Below are 18442 nucleotides of genomic sequence, written 5' to 3' on the forward strand. Positions count from 1 at the left end.
TTACCGGAACGCAGTAGGTGCTCCGAACATTTTAAGGATTAAACTCCTCGATGTTGGTTAAAACACAGCAGAGAGGGAATGAGGCATCACCAGCGTTCCACAAAGCTGAATTCCCCTTTGCCGTTGGAAACCTCGTTTTAAAATCAAGGCCCTGATGATCTGCCAACAGCCCCGATGCAGCACTAATTAATGGAATGTGTAAACTAACACCGGGCTATGCTTGCCTCAACCACACCCTAGTGCTTCTCTCTTCCTCCTTACCTTTTCCAGCTCCAGCAGAACCAGGTTTGGGTCTGGTGTGGCAATGCCACAGTTAAATCTGCTGCTTCCAAGCAGGGTAGCTCTGGGGCTTTAATGATGCTCAGCTTTTCTGTAGTTACCAGGTGAGTGGCACCCACCGAAGGTTTACACTCACAGGAGTGCAATCTTGTCTGCCCTCAAATTGCACACGACAGTCAAAATGAAATTTTCTTCCAAAATGAGCATCACATACTCAGTTACAGAATGGTTTGGGATAGAAGGGATCTCAAAGTCCACCAATGGGCAGGGACACCTGCTACTTTCCCAAGCCCTGTCCAATCTGGCCTTAGACACTTCAAGGATGAGACAGCCACAGCTGCTCTGGGCACCCTGTGCTAGGGCCTCTCTCCCTACCCTCACAGGGTGGTATTCCCCATCCAACCCTGGGAATCCAATCCACTCCAGGCCCTTGTCCAAAGTCCCTCTCCAGATTTCTTGGCCTCTCCCGATTACTTCAGTCAGTTGTGATCTCCATCTATTCACCCACAAAAGCAGAGCAGGTGAATGACACACGGTGCTGAGGGGAGAATGCACACAATAAAACATTTCAGCTGAGCTGGGGGCTGTTGTTTCCCACTCCTCCTTTCCTCATCCCCCCTCTGCACAAGGACACATGAAACAACAGTGCCAGGACTTTGCACTGTTACACCTTTCTGACTGAACCCTGTTTTTTCCCTTTGTGCCAGCACCATCTGTTTCTGCAGCGTAAACAGCAACTGCAGACAGGTTAAAAGCAAGGACACTTTCTAAATGAGACTCCCCCTTCCATACCACTTAAAAAGAGCACAAAGGAGCTTTGCCTACATTTTCCACTATTTTTTGTACTCCTGTGTTCATAAAGCCTGCACTGATTTGGGAAATGTCACTCCTAAGAACAGAACACTACTTCGTGACTACATTGCTCCCCGCAGTGTGTTTACAACACAGTCAAGAGGGTCTTTTCTCTTTTTTCCCTGCTAATTTCTTAGTTTCAAGTAGAGAATAAAAGTGAAATGGGTGGAAAATGACATTTGTGTTACAAAACACAAATTTGTTCAAGAGCAGACCATGATTTATTGGCAGTTATTCTGAAACCCGGATGACTGAATACAATAAAAAGGTGTTCATAAAAAAAGAAAACAAACAAACAAAACCAGAACAGGAAAACAAACAAATCTCATCTTTAAATGCATCACTTGAAGGCATTGATCAAGGGGACACCGTGTGCTGGCAGCTCCTGGTGCAGCTGACGGAACAACATGGCACATTTGTTCCTTTCCTGGGTCCTGCCCAGGGTGTGCAACAGCCGCGCTTGGAAGTAGAGAACGTCTCTGAGCTGCTCTTTGCAGTCCACTTTGGCAAAGTAACTCCTGGCTTCATTTAGATTCAAGATAGCAGATTCCAAAGCTGTGGGGAAAAAGGGGGACATTCATATTTAAGCAAATATCACAGTAATATCTCCAAGGCAGCTCAAGTCTAAGGAGGCCAATTACAAATTCCTCAGCTTTTCAAAACCATTTGTGTCTTAGCAACGTGGTCTCTCAGCTACTTTCTATTATTCAGTCTTTGCTGCAAAATATATGTGTGAAAGTATGCAGATAAACAACGTTCCATTATAAACATCTGTGCAACAACTAATTCCTAGTGAATTTTGTATACAATAACCAGGTAACGCACTCTGGTGTAGCAGGACTCCAGTACAGACAGTGGTTTGCACTTGTGAGCAGTTTCAGAGATAATTACTCTTCACACTACCTTCAATCTTCTTTTGTGGAGTGTAGGAAGCTGCAGAAGCCACCTGACATTTGGCCACCAGGAACATGGCACAGCCTTTGTCCAGGACAGCTCCATGGGCCAAGACAGGTTCTATTGCCATGTGCAGGATATTCAGGGCTTGTTCAGGAATGCCAAGGATCAGCTGAAAGAGAAATACTTGTTAGTCTCACACTGGAATCCACTGATAAGAGCAGCTTCTTCAGGGAACACCAACACAAGCCATGTCTGTTTCTAAAAACATGATGTAACATGCATCTTTTTTTTTTCAACTTTTTCTCCACAATCTTCTTTTAAATCAAAACTTTTGAGTAGAAATGATTGGGAAAGCCTTCTCCACTCAGTGCTGACAGCCATGCCTCTCAGAATAAACAATATAACTGAAGTCATTACCAGCATTAATTTTAATATACAAGCCAACCTGTGCTGCTTGAAAGCCAAAATACCAGCATGAAAAGATAACTGAAGACATTAAGACAGGGGAAATGTATGCTGCTTAATTATATACAATAACTATAAATTTTAGTGATACACATGAAACTCAAGTTTATTAACTTCCTTGAAAGCTTTTACATCCAGAGTTTGCTTCTTCACAATCAATAATTTAATTCCAACAAGGCTGTGTTCTTAAATCTCACAGGAGTAAAAACAGCATCCAGATCCCCAGAATAAATGCTGCCCTGCAGCCCCGTGAAAACACAAATCAGCCCTACCTGGGAGAAAGCCAAGTTGAGCACGGTTTCAGAGGCCAAGTACTGCAGGCTGTACTCGCGAGCCAGGGCCAGAGCCTGCAGCAGCACGGGCAGCGCGATGGTGTGGCACGAGGACCTCCAGTACAGCTCTGCCATGCACAGCAGCACCCTGGCAAACAGGGAGCAGCACTTACAGACTTCACTCTGGGTCAAAAATGTCCCCTTGTTCCCAGGGAATTGTTCCATCCACAATGGGATTGGTTTTATTACAAATTACACTGCTACATATACAATACATTTCAATTACACCCTTAAGAGGAGATGCCACAGGCATAGAAAAGATTATATAATATATAATATATAATATCTTTATTTAAATATCTTTAAATAAAGATAAACAGCTCTCTCAAGATTTACACCAAGGTAAAACTACACACACACCCATTTCCTATTTATTTTAGATGCAGTGTTTCCTTCTTCCAGGAACCTTCATGGAACTTTAACTTTACCACCTTTTAGTTTACATATTAAAAATAACTAGGTTTAAATGACACAATATTTTGAGGATTCCTCCATACTGTGATTAATAATTGAAATGACTCTGTAATCTCAGAATCACAGCGGGTAATCTGAAGACTAGTGAAGTCTGAACATAGACAAATTGAAATGGCTGATTCTAATCACTGCAAAGTGGCTTTAATACTCTGCAAATGAAACATTCTTACCTAATCACCATCTCGGTGTTCTTGATTTTCTGGCAGTGGATCAACAATTTCTGCAAAAGTTTGTGTGCCTCTGACATTTGATTTTGGGCTTTCAATACAATGGCTTTTCTGTCATGGTAGAAAGAAAACATCACTGTATTTTTGTACTTTGTACAGAATTCTGCTCTTCAGAACACAGTGAAACAGGTCTCTATTTTGTGACCTGTGTTTCTTGTAACTGCAGACTGGCAGCCTGACAAAGTGTACACATGCTGCACACAGAGACAGGAGGAAAAACAGATCTCCCTGGTGCCAACTGGACAACTCCCAGGCAGAAAGGATCAAACTCATAAAACAGCTTTAGATAGAAACCAGGGATTGCCAAAACCAAAGGCCAAACCGGCAGCAGAAGTGGGAGGACATGCAAGCTAGAGAGCATAAGTGATTATCTGTGAGAAAAACAGGTATGAGGTAAAGCAGCTAAAATTGGCCTGAGCTAACAAGGATATGGAGCACCAGGAAAGTGGAGAGCAGGGAAGTCAGGACCAAATGCACAGCAGCAGGGGATGGGTACAAATGCCCTGAACCAGAGACTGAGCAGAGTATTTAAAGATCAGGGAATTCATGATCAGTCCAATTCCAGAAGGACAAGCATCAGGTCCCACAGCTTGAATACTGCTCTTCTGGCTGACTGGCACTGGCTGCTTTTAGGTGTTTTGCCTTTGAAAATTGACAAGAAATTCTTTGAACACTTCGTTGGTTTTCATATTCACCAAATACCAAGTTTTAACTGTAACTATTTTTAACATGTCATTCTCATTTAGGAACAAGACCACATTAAGGTGAGTGGAAAAAAAAAATCACATTGTTCCATTTTGGAGATGTAGAAACCAGGCCACAGAGGAATTCACTCAAGGCCTGAGCTCCCTCCCCAGCTATTTGACATAAAAATCTGCCTTGTGCTCAGGTTTGAGTATAGCAGATTTGGAAGACCTTACCATGACAGATTCACAGCCCTAGAATAAAACCAACTTCAGCTATTCCAGTTCTTAAAATGCCCAGAGAAACAACTACAAATTATTACTGCAGGACATGCTCTAAGGGAACAGCCCTATAGGTTAGACCACATAACCTTAACTAGTTCTGGAAAGGGAAAAAAATGTAAGAGATTTGACTGCCAGTGATCATTGTGCTAATTTTTCATGATCTGCATGGAAGAAACCTGTAAGTACAGAAAGACTCACGATTTCTTACCTGTATACACCTTCAATGCTATTTAGTGCTGTAATTCCTGCTACAAGAGAATCTGCTACATGGTATCTGCCATCGTTCATGGCTCGCTCAAACTGTATTTTCTGATCAAACAGCATCCAAAGCTAAACAAGGAACATCCAGAAACAAGCTTTAGAAGTTGTGCCTGCTCATTTTCTAATCCTAAATTAGAATTTACTTTTTATTTTCCCCCATGGGTATTTATCTCCAGACACTAACTCCACTGTCCAATTATTGGAATTACTGAATTACTGTCCTCAACAGAAATGCTCAGGTCTGGGTTAATGTTTCAATATTGAAGCTCACCTACTTGACTGCATTTTATGTGAAAAGGCTCTTTTAAATCATTACTAATGATTTCAGACTTGTAGGCAAGTAGACTTGTTCTGTAGTGAAAAGAGAAGGCTCACACTACATCTCATGAGATCTCAACCACTTCAATGTAAATACTATCTTATAGACTCCTGTGGCAATGTTTCTCAGAGTCACACAAAATCAGGTTATTAGCCTATTATCTCAGTTATTTCTGGATTGTAATATATCAAAATAAGCAGCACTAATTAAGCAGAACTCTGAAGCTTCAAATCAATGAAGAGCATTTAATTGCTCTATGTGCTCATGAAGCAGATGTATATTCCTCTGTTAATGAAATTTGTACTTGAACAGCTTCATCTTAGGAGGTTGTGGTGAGAGAAATGTCTCACCAGTCTGAAAACAACACAGGCAGCTTTTCCTTGCTTTTGTAAAAAAGCTGCTGCTGCACAGCTTCCCATGAGGACGAGCCAAGGGAAATGAGAAAATATACAGCCCAAGGCATCCAGAGGAAAAGTCAGGAGCAGTGGGATTCACATCCTACTGTACAATGGTGACACAACTTACAGGCTGAATGCAAGTATTCTACCTGTGCATGCTGACTGTTGGCAGGGAATCTCTCCTTCAGGTGTGTCAGTATTTCAGAAGCAGCTGCAAAGTACCCCTGGAACACACAAGGACACTGATTAATGCACCCTGCTCCCCTCTCTTTCAGCACAACCCTCGGGGAAGGGATTTGCCAAGCAAACACCCTGCATTGTCTCTGCCCCCAGAGTTAAAGGGCGTTAAAGGCAGCAAAAACCACAAGTCGAGTCTTGCACCCTCTGTCAGCACCACCCACAGGCGCTCTCAGCAAATGGCACCTGGTGCAAGCGGCCTGGAGCTCACCTGCTCGGCGTGCAGCTCTGCCAGGTGACACAACACCACGGCAAAGGACTCGGTGTTGTTCTGCTGAACGCCCACGTTCACAGCCTCCAGACTGTTCATGCTCAGCAAGGTCTGGGCTTGCTGAAGTGCCATGGTGCTTGTGCAAGAGAAATGTCTGTGAGTTTTCAAGCAGCAAACAACAGCCATTTTTAATCTATGGGTTTATTATGACAATAGTCTACATTGTCTGGTTAAGCCTGGGGAGAAGGAAAACTTGTAAAATAACTTCTGTCCAGAGACTCTGCACTGTGCAGGCACAGCAAGTACTACAGACTGAAAGCTGCACACAGCCAAAGCACAGAGATGCTGAAAGTGGGGGCACAGGAACAATTTATGATCTATTTGCCACTACTAAATTGAAACTCTATCTCTTCTTCAGTATGAGTTTTAAAGGAACACAAGAGAATGGAAATAATTGCACTCAGCCTGTACTGAATCTGATTGCTTTACTGAGTCTGATTGCTTTATTTTAGTGCACTGGAGAGACACAGGCACTTGTTACACCTATAGAAATGCATTATGTGCCAACAAGTGCAGCAGCTAATCCAGGAGTTCCAAAGAGAGCCAATACCTGCGGCCGTACAGTCTCCAAATGGCTGTTTTCTGTGCTATGCTGATGTCTATGAGCTCTGACAGGCTGTGCTTCCAATGCAACACATCAGAATCTTTTAAGGCATCCATTAGTTTGTTGGCAGCCTTTCCTGCAAAAGCTCTTTGCTGAACCAAGGACTGGATTCCCAAGGAAGCAAGATACTGGGAAGAAGGAAAAAAAACAACATACCTACAGTGATGGAAGAAAACAGAGTACCCCAGGCTGGCAAATTACACTGGAGCAGAGTTTCAAACTACTAAAAAAGAATCCCAAAAAGACAGCACAGACAAAGGAACATTGCTCCAGGCATTTCTTTAAATACTCATTTATGCACACCCACACATATGTGAATGTCATTTTGTTGGATGTGAAAGGTAATTTCCACTCCCCCACACAGAAATCTTATGGAGGAGGACAGGAGCAGTACCTGGATTTCTCCAGAACTGCTGTGAAAACAGAGCCTTTGCTTTCCTTCCCTTCCCCACAGAGGCCATGGCTGCTCCTATCTCCCAGCAGTTTTAGTCAATTTTAGAACAATTCTCTTAACAAAGGAATTGTGGATTTGGGGAAGACAGAACTAAACATCAACAGACAACAAATCTATCAAAGGGGAGGGCTGTCCTGCAAGATTTCAGAGCTGTACAAATAAACATGTGCTCAAAGCCCTGCCAGAGGCATCAGCACTGAGCTTCAGGGAAGGTGGAGCCCTAAGAACCTCCCCTGAGCATCAGATTGTAACAAAATGTGCCTGGGCCAGTAGCCACAGAGAGATTTTCTACCTGAAAATCAAGCAAGTTAGAAGGAACACCAGTGAGCTTTGCAATAATGCTCTGGCATTAAAGCAACTGAACTCTGGCTTGTTAATAGGAAACATAAAAGTCATAGAAACAGGTAGATTTTGGAGTGTTAAAACATGTTTGTTTAAATCCAATCCCATATTTTGAACAGACAAGCCACAAAACCCCAAACTCTGATCACACACACGCCCATTGCCACACGGTTTTGTCCCAGAATAAAGTTAAGGATTGATGAAATGGACTCACTGGCAATCCAAAATGTAAGGATTTGTTCACAGAGTGCTCCAGCAGAACACAGCTGTCAAATATCTTCTGCTCCAGGATGTACAACCAACTCTAGCAAAGAAAAAGATCAAATTCTCATTGCAAATAACTGATGGCTGCAGCACTTTGAACTTGGCTTGCTGTTAGAGAATGCACAAAAAGTCACTGGAAATGCCAAGCACTTGAGGATTGATTCTAAGGAAACTTCTGCTAAATGCTGCACAGCAAAACATATCAGAAGTGCATCTAGGCTGGGATGCTGGTGTGGCACCAGCCAACCTGGAGGTTCAGTGATGCACAAAAATACAGGAACTGTGGAATGCAGCACCTCAGGAGTTTGATACCATTGATGTCAACTCATTATAATGTTAATTACAGGGAAAAAATAGAGAGAAATCCAAGTCCTTCCCTCCCACTTTGCTTGCTCTAAAGGTGGCTCTGAGAATTCAACAGACAGAAAGGAGGCAGCTTCTGAAATACTTCTTCTTTTTACATCATCTAAGGCTCAACTTTGAGCTCACTACTGAGATCTCCACTGGGATAACAATTCCGGCTTAAGGAATTAACCCTGAGCTGCAACAAACCATGCCATGATCCTTGCCCTGCGTGCCAGGAGTGATGCCAGCCCACTGCTGGGCAGTCAGATGCTCTGGGGAGGTGCAGCTGTGAGAGGAGCTCTGCAGCAGCTCCCTGAGCAGACAGCTCCAGGCCCAGTGGCACAGGGCTCTTACCAGGCAGTGCTGCAGGCACACGTGGTCGTTGGACTCCTGGGCAATCCTGATGGCTTCCTGAAGGGCCAGTTCAGCCTGCTGGCTGTGACAGACAGACAGACAGAGGGAGAACAATTACTGTTCCTGCAGTGCTCAAGATACAGCATCCTGATCCAGAGGAATATTGATCTGAATTATGCATCATGCACTCAGATCTCTGATTTCACAGCCTGTGTTTTCCTCCCAGCACTCAGCAGTGCATTCTGGTTTTCAGGACAGAAAGTCTGACAGCATCTGCAAACCAAAATGCAGCTGTAACCCCTACATGGTCTTTCAAACCCTGTACAGGCCACGGTGGCAAGTTATTGTTTGAACAGGGGCAACATTTAGAATCTGCCTGTGTGGAAATTGTTACTCTTAACTTTGCAGTGTCCTTCCCCTCTCCAGTCCTTTCACATCATGCCTCCAGGCAGCAATCAATAAATGCAAACCAGAAATGAAGATGGGTAGGCTAGCTTTATCAACAAAATATGCCCCAACCCATGTGCCATTTTAAATTTTAAAAGCTCAGATGGCTTTTTTGGTTTAATTATTCTTTTGCCAGATCATCAGCTTTGTGTTGACTTGCAGAAAATCAACCACACTTTCTTGAAAATATGGATGAAAATATGGCTGAAAATAGGCAATTATGCCCACAGACCCTTCTGAGGTCATGGAAATGTAATTGAACACTTAAAATACCCAGGACACAGACAAATACCAACTCTTAGATGGCTCAGTTATTATGGAAACCAAACAAACACCAAAACAAAAACAAACCCAAACAAACCACGATCGCAAGAGGATCCCAACCCAACCACAGCTGCTGCCAAGTGAGAGAGATCCCCTGCAGGGTTTTTAGGAGGCGGGGGGGTCTCTCAGCCCTGCCACGCCCGGCTCGGGGGCTGATTCCGTACTAGTGGCCGAAGCGGCAGTGCAGCGCCGCCAGGTTGAGCGCGGCGTAGCGCAGGCTGCGCCCGTAGCCCTCGTCCCCGTTGCTTTTGCTCTCGGCGCCCGTGAGGATCAGCCGGTCAAAGTAGTGCAGGAGGCTGTGTGTGGAACTGAAGACATCCTGCACCCTGATGCTGTTTAAGTAGCTCAAATAATGCTGGAAAAGGGAAACAAAATCAGTTTTAAATGTACAGATACCAAACCAGAGGTTTTGTTTGTAATTACTGGGTGTTTCTGTCCAAAACATGTAATTGTGAAATACTGATCAGAAGTTGCAATGCTGATACTACCTGGGCAGAATTTCTGGATAATTTCTTGGACAATATTGGCTGTTTGCCCTAACAGGATCTGCCAAATGGTGAAGATTACAAGATCTGTCAGAAAGATCCCAGAGAGTCTGAGATCTCTGCAGAGATGGAATTTCTGTATTTATGTGAGAGTGGGAATGGAGGCAGCACTCCCACAGTGCCTGCACTCAGGAAGATACAACACCAGCACTGCTTCCAAATGCTGTGCAGATAGAAAGGAGATGCTAAAATTCTGTATTTTCTTTTTGGCACTGAGACCTGGGCAGGGTAATCCTTTATGCTGTGAAGTGCAGGCAGGGACTATGGCAGCCCTCTCAAGGATACCCTTCCCAACAGCAGCAAGGAAAATCCTTCTGCTCAGCCCAGGGCTGCTGGGAGGCAGAGCCAGAAAACAAGGCAGGGAGGAGCTGAACTTTGGAAGCTGCTCAAGAAGAAGCTGTTGAGGGACAAAGCAAGGGCTCACACCACAGCTCTGGTCCCTCAGCATGAGCTCTCTGTGGCTTTCAGTATAAATTGCTATTAAGGACAAGAAGCAAAGTGAACAACTACCAGCCAAATTAACAGATATTGCACTTAGTAATGATTTTTAAACTACAGGAGAATGAGGCCTGAAATTACTTAGGAAAATGTGGGCAAATTATATAAGTTTTAGATTTAGTTGAACAAGAATGCACTCAGTCCCACCAAAATTAAGAGGTTTATATCTGTGCATGAAGGAGAAGTACTTTGCTTAATTAAGGTTCCTGTACCTTCAGAAGTTTTAGTCTGAATTACTAAACATTTACATGCAACTTGCTCCCAGTTTTATCATCTACTTATATTTCAATAGAGAATAAATTACTTCCAAATAATCCTATCCTTGAGATAAGAAATCCTTTTACAACCATTCTGGATGAAGAAAAAGATACTTACTGCTTCAGCAAAGTCTGGATTAAATTTTAACAAGTTGTTCAATTCCTTCTGTAAAGATGCTGGAGCAAGAGCCTTTGTCTCATCATTCTTTAGCAAAGAAGCCTGGGATAAAATTTGAACAGTACAAGTAAGAAATGTAACTCTACAAGGAGGGTTATAAAAATATATTGTGGTGCAGGATTGTCAGGTTGGAGAGGACATTAAAGAAGATTTTGTAGCAGCTCTGTCTATTATGACAGTGGCAGTTCTGTATTACATTATAGTGTTCAATTTCCAGAGATCACAGAGACCAAGACAAATAAAACTTTATTCAAAGGACTGTTTAAAGGCATTTAAAGAATTCTGGTTAAGTTTCCCTCTGAAGAACTACTGCCACATATTGTTCACTGGAATTGCATGTATCTTCTCATAGCAAAAAAAAAAACCCTCAGGAAAAGAAATTGATAAATCCAGTTTGCTTTGGCAAGCAGTTCAATTAATTTTAAAAATCACAAAAATGTAGCTACTAAAATTAGCATTACTGACTATTGAATTACTGACATTTGTGTCCATGTGTATTTCTGTTCCCTTTTTTATTTACCAGCTGGAATAACCAACAAAACTGCACATTTCACAGAAATGTGAGGCAAGCAGAGCAGAAGGACCTTGTGAGAACCAAATATCAGCATATGGTGACATGTCTGGATGAAACACTCACAGCCCCAAGTGCTCACACTGAGCAACAACAATCAGGCTATCAACAAAGCTCTACAAGAGCACAGAAAACATCTCAGCTGACACTGTGGGTAAAATTCAAGGTGAAATTGGTGTTATGGAACATTTCCTCCATTTAATGAAAATTAACATACCTGCTGAGAAAGAAAATACTCTGCTTGTTTCTGGGAAAGAGGCCCACTGCAGGCTATCTCTTCTTCCCTGGTAAGACACACTGGTTAGAAACAGGGCAAGGAAAGACAGCACAGGAACACATTTCATCACACACCCCACACTTCTGCTTCATAAGGGTGTGTGAGATATTACAGCTCAAAGCATGAAAGAACACTGAGAAAACTTAATAAAGAACAAAATCTACTCCATCAAAGTCAGCAATCCAAATGATTTCACACAGTTTAGCTTCAACCTGCAGAGACTGTGGTTTACAGCAACATTACCCTAAATACACCCTAAAAACCCTAAAGAAATACAGCAGAGAAGATTTGGGGCTGACACATTTAAATGGCTCTGCTTTGTTTTCTGTCTTCTGAAGAGAGTCCCAAGAAGATTAATGGGCACTTTGGTCACATCCATCACAGCTGGAACAGCTGGAAACAGCTGTTCTGTAATTTACTCTGTGGAAAGGCAGCAAGCCCAGCACACAGCCAGACCCCAAAGCTGCTGTCTGACTCACAACTCCTGCACAAGTTTATACAAATACAGTTTGCAAAGTACATTTTAAATACATGGACACATCAAATTATTCTTACAATGGAGCATCTCTTCAGCAGGTGAAAACTCTCAGTGTTCACTTCTCCTTTCTCAGGGAAATAGAGACGAGTTCTTTTATTTGGAGAATGGTGAAAAGCAACACAAAACCATTCAACTTCTCCTTATTGAGCAATCTTTCCTTGCTGGCAGCAGAAGTGACCTCTCCAACAGAGGGAAATTGTGGGCAGCAGCTGCCTTTGGGCCGTGTTCCCCAGGGGAGGATGAGGATGGGGCAGTGCCACCTCCCCGAGCCACTGACAAATGTCACCACACGGTGGCACCAAGGAAACGAGCGGCCACAAAGCTCAGCCGGGCTGCAGGAGACTTTAAACAAATCAAAGATTCATTTTCTTAAAAGGTTGAAAAGGCTTTAACACGAATTGATCACCTTAAAGGCCCATCAAGTTCTTCTTTCTCCATTTTCCCATCCAGCTCCTCTGGATTTGTCAGCTCCATGTCACTCTCATCAGCTCCATCCTTTTTCTCATCCTTCTGGAAGTACTGCTGCAGTGCAGTGTAGAGTTTGTAGACCTGGCTGAAGGAAAGTTTGTTGTATGCCAGGATCATGTGGCGCAGGAACAGACCTGGAGAGGGAAATCCTGCTGTGAGCAGACAGGACACAAATCCATGGCCAGCAGCTTCAACAACACCCCTTAACTCCTCATGAAACAGAAATAAATGAGAAATTAAACAGAAATTACTGAGTCTCATCTCAATGATACAACTCAGTGTATCATCAATCTCACTAAAGATAAGTGATAAATTGTTAAAATCAGTAACAAGCTCACAATGTGCAAAACTATCAGTTAATAGGCAACATCTGAGCAAGAGGAAAATGACATTCTGCAATTTGAAACCTCCCCAGAAAAACAAAGCTGTGTCCTGAGGGAGTGACATCAATGACAGATATCACAGCAAAAATATGGATAACAATTATTTATTATTTAAATATTATGGGTAACAATTATTTACCTACTACACTTGTTTTATGAACTTCTGGCTCTGTCCCTGAGAATGAATCTGAAAGATCATCAAAAAATTGTTCCATGTCTTTCAGTTCTCCTTCTGCCATGAGTTTTAACCTAAACAGGGGAAGAAAGTGTCATTTTTTAGGGCATTAATGCAGACAACAGGGGAAAATTGACATGTTCTAGGGTATTAACATAGACATCAAAATATTCCCCTGCTTCCTGCATAAATGAGCAAACACAAGTGATAAGTAATTTCTTGGACCCCAAGAGGTTTTCATACTGAGATAAATAATATTAAATAGTGGTAAAATATTAATATTAATATTAATGATTATTATTATGATGGTGTTTGGGCATGTTTTTCTTTTTAAATAGGTCTTTATTATGAGAATAATTAGATGAGATGGTTATTCTTAAAACAAATAGGAACTCTTTTTTTTCTCTTTATTTTGGAAAACTAACAATTTTACAATTTTAAAAATTCTTTCAAAATTTTTAAATTTTTGTACTACTTGCGTTTTTGGAATTGTGAGTTTGCTGTTTAGTGAGTTATTTGATGTGACAACAGAACTTCTGTCCCACAGAAACTTTAAATCTGATCGCTTCGATGTTGGTGCCTTTCAGAACTTAGCTATGACAAGTACAAAACCTGTCCAAGCAGAGTTTTGGCCCAGCCGGTGCTTTCAGATCCTGACATTTGCAGTTTTCGGGGCACTTCCCGAGCTGGAGGGACACGAACAGCGCGGGGGATCCCGGCGGCCCCGCACCCGCACGGGCCCGCACCCGCACCTGATGTGGACGGAGCCGGCCAGGTGCGGGCAGCACTCCTCGATGGCCTTGCGCAGCCGCGACAGCGCCATATCGGGACCCTGCGGAGGACAGCGACATGTCGCGACAGGCCGCGACACAGCGGGGCCGCCCTCCCCCCGGCCCAGCCCCGGCCCCGGCCCCGGCCCGACCTGCAGCAGCGGCAGCAGCAGGCGGTTGAGGCGGCGGCGCTCCAGCAGGCCGAGCTGCGGGCCGGCGCGGCCCAGCTCGCTGAGCAGCACCAGCAGAGCCATCTTGTGCGGGGTGACCCAGTCGCGGACGCCGAACACGTTCGCGTGCACGACGCCGTTCGTCAGCATCGGGTTGAAGTACAGGCTGTCGTGCAGGCTCGCCATGGCGGCGCCGGGGCCCGCCCGTCGCCCGGGAAACCGCGCGCGCCCGCGCCCCGCCGGCCAATCACCGCCCCCGCCGCCGGCGCGCGCGCAGCGCCGCAGCCAATCGGAGGAGGGGATGTGCGCCGCCACAGCGGGGCCGCCGCGACCGGCCGGGCGCGAGAGAGACGTTCCGGGGAGAGAAGGGTCCGCGCTGAGGCGGGGCTGCTCCCCCGCGCTGCCCTGCACGGCAGCCAGGCCGCGGCTGGGGACAGCCAGGGCATGGGCTGCGCTTGGGCCGCTGCGGCCCTCGGGAGTTGTCTGCTAGATAAGGGAACGGACATTTTCTCTGCGTGCTGGTGCTGCTGAGGCTCCGCAAACCCCGGGGTCAGTTCTGGGCCCCTCACGCCGAGCAGGACTCTGAGGGGCTGGAGCGGGTCCAGGGCTGGGAATGGAGCTGGGAAGGGCCTGGAGCCCCTGGAGGGGCTGAGGGAGCTGTGAGGGGGCTCAGCCTGGAGCAAAGGAGGCTCAGGGGGCTCTGCACAGCTCCTGCCAGGAGGGAACAGCCTGGGGATCGGGCTGTGCTCCAGGGAACAGGGACAGGAGCAGAGGGAACGGCCCCAGGCTGGGCCCGGGCAGGGGCAGGGCTGACACCAGGAAAAATCTCTTCACTGAAGAGTGGTGAAGCATTGGAAAGGGCTGACCAGGGAAGTGGTGGAGTCATCATGGCTGGAAGTGTCCAACAACCAAGTAGGCACAGCTCTTTGCAATGGGGTTTGGAGATTGGCCACAGGATGGACTTGATGGTCTTGGAAGTCTTTTCTAACTTGAATTATCCTGTGACTAACAGAGCTGTACCAGGTGAGGTACAGGTGACCACAGGCAGTGGCTTGGTGGGGTTACTGATTTTGGGAGCTCTCTAAACAGACAGAGTCTGTTTTAAAAAGAGATGGTGTTTAATTCTGCACAGGCTGCAAGGTGGAGGTTTCCACAAGTCAAGAGCCCAAGGGGTAAAAAGTTTCATCTTTTATATAGTAAAATTTAGATGAACCCTCCTATCCAATACATTTTCTCTGTCTCTGACACAAGCATTTCCATGTTACAGAGAACACCACAGAGTGAATTCACTCCCCTCTGGATTTCCTGCACGTTAATTGTGATGCCATAAAGATGTTTCCACATGTAAGTTTTTATTTTCTCAATAACTTGTTAGAGTACTTCATTAAGGCATCATATTCCCAAAGAAAATACTCCAATTATTATAATAGTTCTCATTTTTGTATGTGAGAGCAAAACAAAACTCAATATTATTATACATCTGCATGTCCCTGGGGGTTTCCATCGCTCTGCTCCTGATTCATGCCTGGGGGTGGTGAGAGGAGGAGGAGGAGGCAAATCAAGTGGGGGGTAATTTCCTAGGATACATTTGCATTTAAGAAACTTAACATTGTAGCTTGCTGCTGCTGCTGGCATAATTAATGATCGTTTCCTCACTCTCAATGAACCCACTGAGCTGTGTCTGAGCACACATCCCAGCAGTGACAGCAGCTGTTATCTTTTAAAGGTCAATGTGCTGACATTTCCTGAAAGTAAAGCCCGGTGGCCTGGGCGGAAACACGGAGCTGGTGTCGTGGCAGGGCAGGGTGGAGAGGGGAGGGGATGAGATAAAGGCTGGGCTGTGCAAGAGGAAATGACAAACATCTGGTTCTGATGTTCTGTGCAATGCTCTGGAGCCAGAGTGTGAGCTCTGCTGACAATGCGTGGGGCAGAGAGAACATTTAGAATGCACTTTTAAAGGATATTTAAATCAGCTCTCATGCCTGAAACCCAGCAGTGAGAGCTGACTTTGGTTGTATTAAATCCAGGATTAGGTAACCCAGCTGAGAAAGTCATCTTTTGTCTCACCTGAAATAGGCTGTGCCAGCAGCAGGGCCAGAGGGGGCAGCAGGATGAGCTGAGGGATGGAGCATCCTGTGAGGAAAGGCTGAGAGAACTGGGGTCCTGCAGCCTGGAAAAGAGAAATTTTGGGGTCCCAGTGCCTGAAGGGGCAACAAGAAAGATGGAGAGAGACTGTTCACAATGGCCTGGAGTGACAGGACACTGGGAATGGATCCCACTGGCAGAGGGCAGGGCTGGGTGGGATTTTGGAAAGAAATTCCCCCCTGTGAGGGAGGTGAGGCCCTGGCACAGGTGCCCAGAGCAGCTGTGGCTGCCCCTGGATCCCTGGAGGTGTCCAAGGCCAGAGCTTGGAGCAATCTAGGATAGGGGAAGGTGTCATTTATTGGAAATAAATGATCTTTAGAGTCCCTTCCAATCCAAACCATTCCAATTCTGTGATTCCCTGATCCTTCCCACAGCCATTAATATCCAACCTGGAATCCCCAGATAAAGCCCAGCGATTAAATTTGTCCTTTTTTAACTTTACAATTAAATGTTGCAGATTGTTAAATTAAATCAAATGAATATTCCTGGGAAGAATCCTTCCCTCCCTCTGGCTCTGCTGCTGTGTAAAACCTTGGGGGATTACAGAGCTCGTTGTCACTTGCTATTTAGTGGCAGAAGGAAATGGGACATCTCTCAGTAATAGATTTAAATCTTTTAATGCTGCTTTGGCACAGTCCTGGAGGCTCAGTGAGGGCAAGGCTTTTATTATTAGAACCTCTTGAAATGCTGCTTTTCACCCACGGAGGAGCTGGCACAGTTCAGAGCCTGCTGCCAAAGCTCGGCGTGGTTTCAGTCCTGCATGCTGCAGGAAAAGTCATCTCCAGTCACATGCTGGGGACATGATTCACCCAGATCTGCCCAAGTGAAGGCAGGAGTGGAGAGTGCAGCTGCCAGCACTGTCACCAGATCTCAGCTCTGCCAGGCCCACGTTGCTCCCTGGAACATCTGTGTTTGGGAGGATTTCTTGTTAGCACATCCTTAACAGAGAAAGTGGGAAAATGTTGGGTTTTGCTTGCTCTGGGGCAGCTTTTACCCCATTACAGCAACTGCATGGGGAGTTCTCATGTTTAATGTGATATTATTAACAAAAATCTGTGTATAACTGGTACTGCAAGGGTGACACTGAGTTTAGACTACTTAGAACTTCTTAAAAACCAAGCTGTACTGATATTTTTAAGGTGTCTTGAAGCAGTCCCCTGCATGAGAAATGTGAGGAATGTGCCATTGCAAGCTTCAATGTTGTATTCACAAGGCTTTTCAATTTTTTCTGTCACTTTGACTAAAATGGCAAGCTATTATTGGGGGAAAAAATGACATTTTTTGTTAAGTCATGTGTACAAGTTCAGAGCATATCTAAAGCTTGTCAAGGAGCATAAGCATTTCTGAAAAAAGTTGACCTGATTTTGAGTTAAAATATGGTGTCAGGGCAAATGGAGAAGTTGGGCTGTGTGCAGGATCTGCTCTTACTCCCGAGGCTGCCAGGAGTGTGCCATTCACATGACAATTACACACCATTTTTTCCTCATTTTTACCCACTTCTTGTATCTCATTTGCTCCAAAAATAGACTCTTCCTGCAGAAATTAGCAGATTGCATCCAACCCTTTGTAGGGGTAAATTTGATTTGTGCTCTGTGTTTATTTTCAGCACTTTTGTCTGTTCCTCTTTTTGGCAAAGCCCTGCCTGGTTCTTGGCCCTGGGTGCTCTTACATAAACTCTCCTGAAGCCTTGCTCAGGTTTGCACTGCTGGGTTTTCTTTAATGTGATCTTCTGGTTAAAAGCTTTCAGTTCTTCCAATCTGTGATTATTATTTTATATATTTATATATTCTACTCACAGCATGCCGAAATAATAACGGCATCTAGGAGCTCGCTGGAAATGGATTTTAAAATAATAAATATTTTTAGAATTAAATATTTTTATTATTAATACTATATATGATATATGATATATGATAAATCATATATTATATATTTTATCTACATTATTTTATATAAAATATACAATATTTATATTATGTATATAAAATATATGTGATATATAAATATTCATATTATATAAAATATTATTAATATTTAATATATAATTAAATATTTTTATTGATAGTAATAAAAACAATAAATATTTTTAAATAACACATTATTGGAATAAGAATCCCAGTGGAACAGAAACTGAAAGAGGGTGGATTTGGGTTTGGTTTTAGAGGGAAATGCTTTACTCAGAGGGCAGTGAGGCCCTGGCACAGGGTGCCCAGAGCAGCCTGGGGCAGTGGGAGGTGTCCCTGCCATGGCAGGGGTGGCACTGGAGGCTCCACAGAGGGACAATCCACGGCCTCCCTGGGCAGCTCCACTGCTCTGCACCCTGCATGGGGAGCAGCTCTTCCTCATGCTGAGC

At 44.4% G+C, this 18442-nt stretch overlaps 1 protein-coding gene across 1 annotated transcript; it reads right to left on the reverse strand.

The window, feature by feature from the left end:
• Window positions 1–1329: 1329 nt before the first annotated feature.
• On the reverse strand, window positions 1330–14141 carry ANAPC5 (anaphase promoting complex subunit 5). Its single transcript, XM_058037132.1, has 17 exons — window positions 13927–14141; window positions 13757–13836; window positions 12969–13078; window positions 12385–12580; window positions 11381–11447; window positions 10533–10634; window positions 9279–9469; window positions 8344–8425; window positions 7595–7684; window positions 6531–6712; window positions 5921–6056; window positions 5622–5696; window positions 4703–4824; window positions 3470–3577; window positions 2766–2913; window positions 2035–2197; window positions 1330–1686 (listed from the first exon to the last, which is right to left on the reverse strand). Exons 1-17 carry the CDS (start codon window positions 14128–14130, stop codon window positions 1472–1474), a joined length of 2271 nt encoding a protein of 756 aa, XP_057893115.1. The 5' UTR covers window positions 14131–14141; the 3' UTR covers window positions 1330–1471.
• Between the last annotated feature and the right edge of the window lie 4301 nt (window positions 14142–18442).

The sequence above is a fragment of the Melospiza georgiana genome, chromosome 18, assembly GCF_028018845.1.
Source record: "Melospiza georgiana isolate bMelGeo1 chromosome 18, bMelGeo1.pri, whole genome shotgun sequence".
In the NCBI taxonomy this organism is placed as follows: Eukaryota; Metazoa; Chordata; class Aves; order Passeriformes; family Passerellidae; genus Melospiza; species Melospiza georgiana.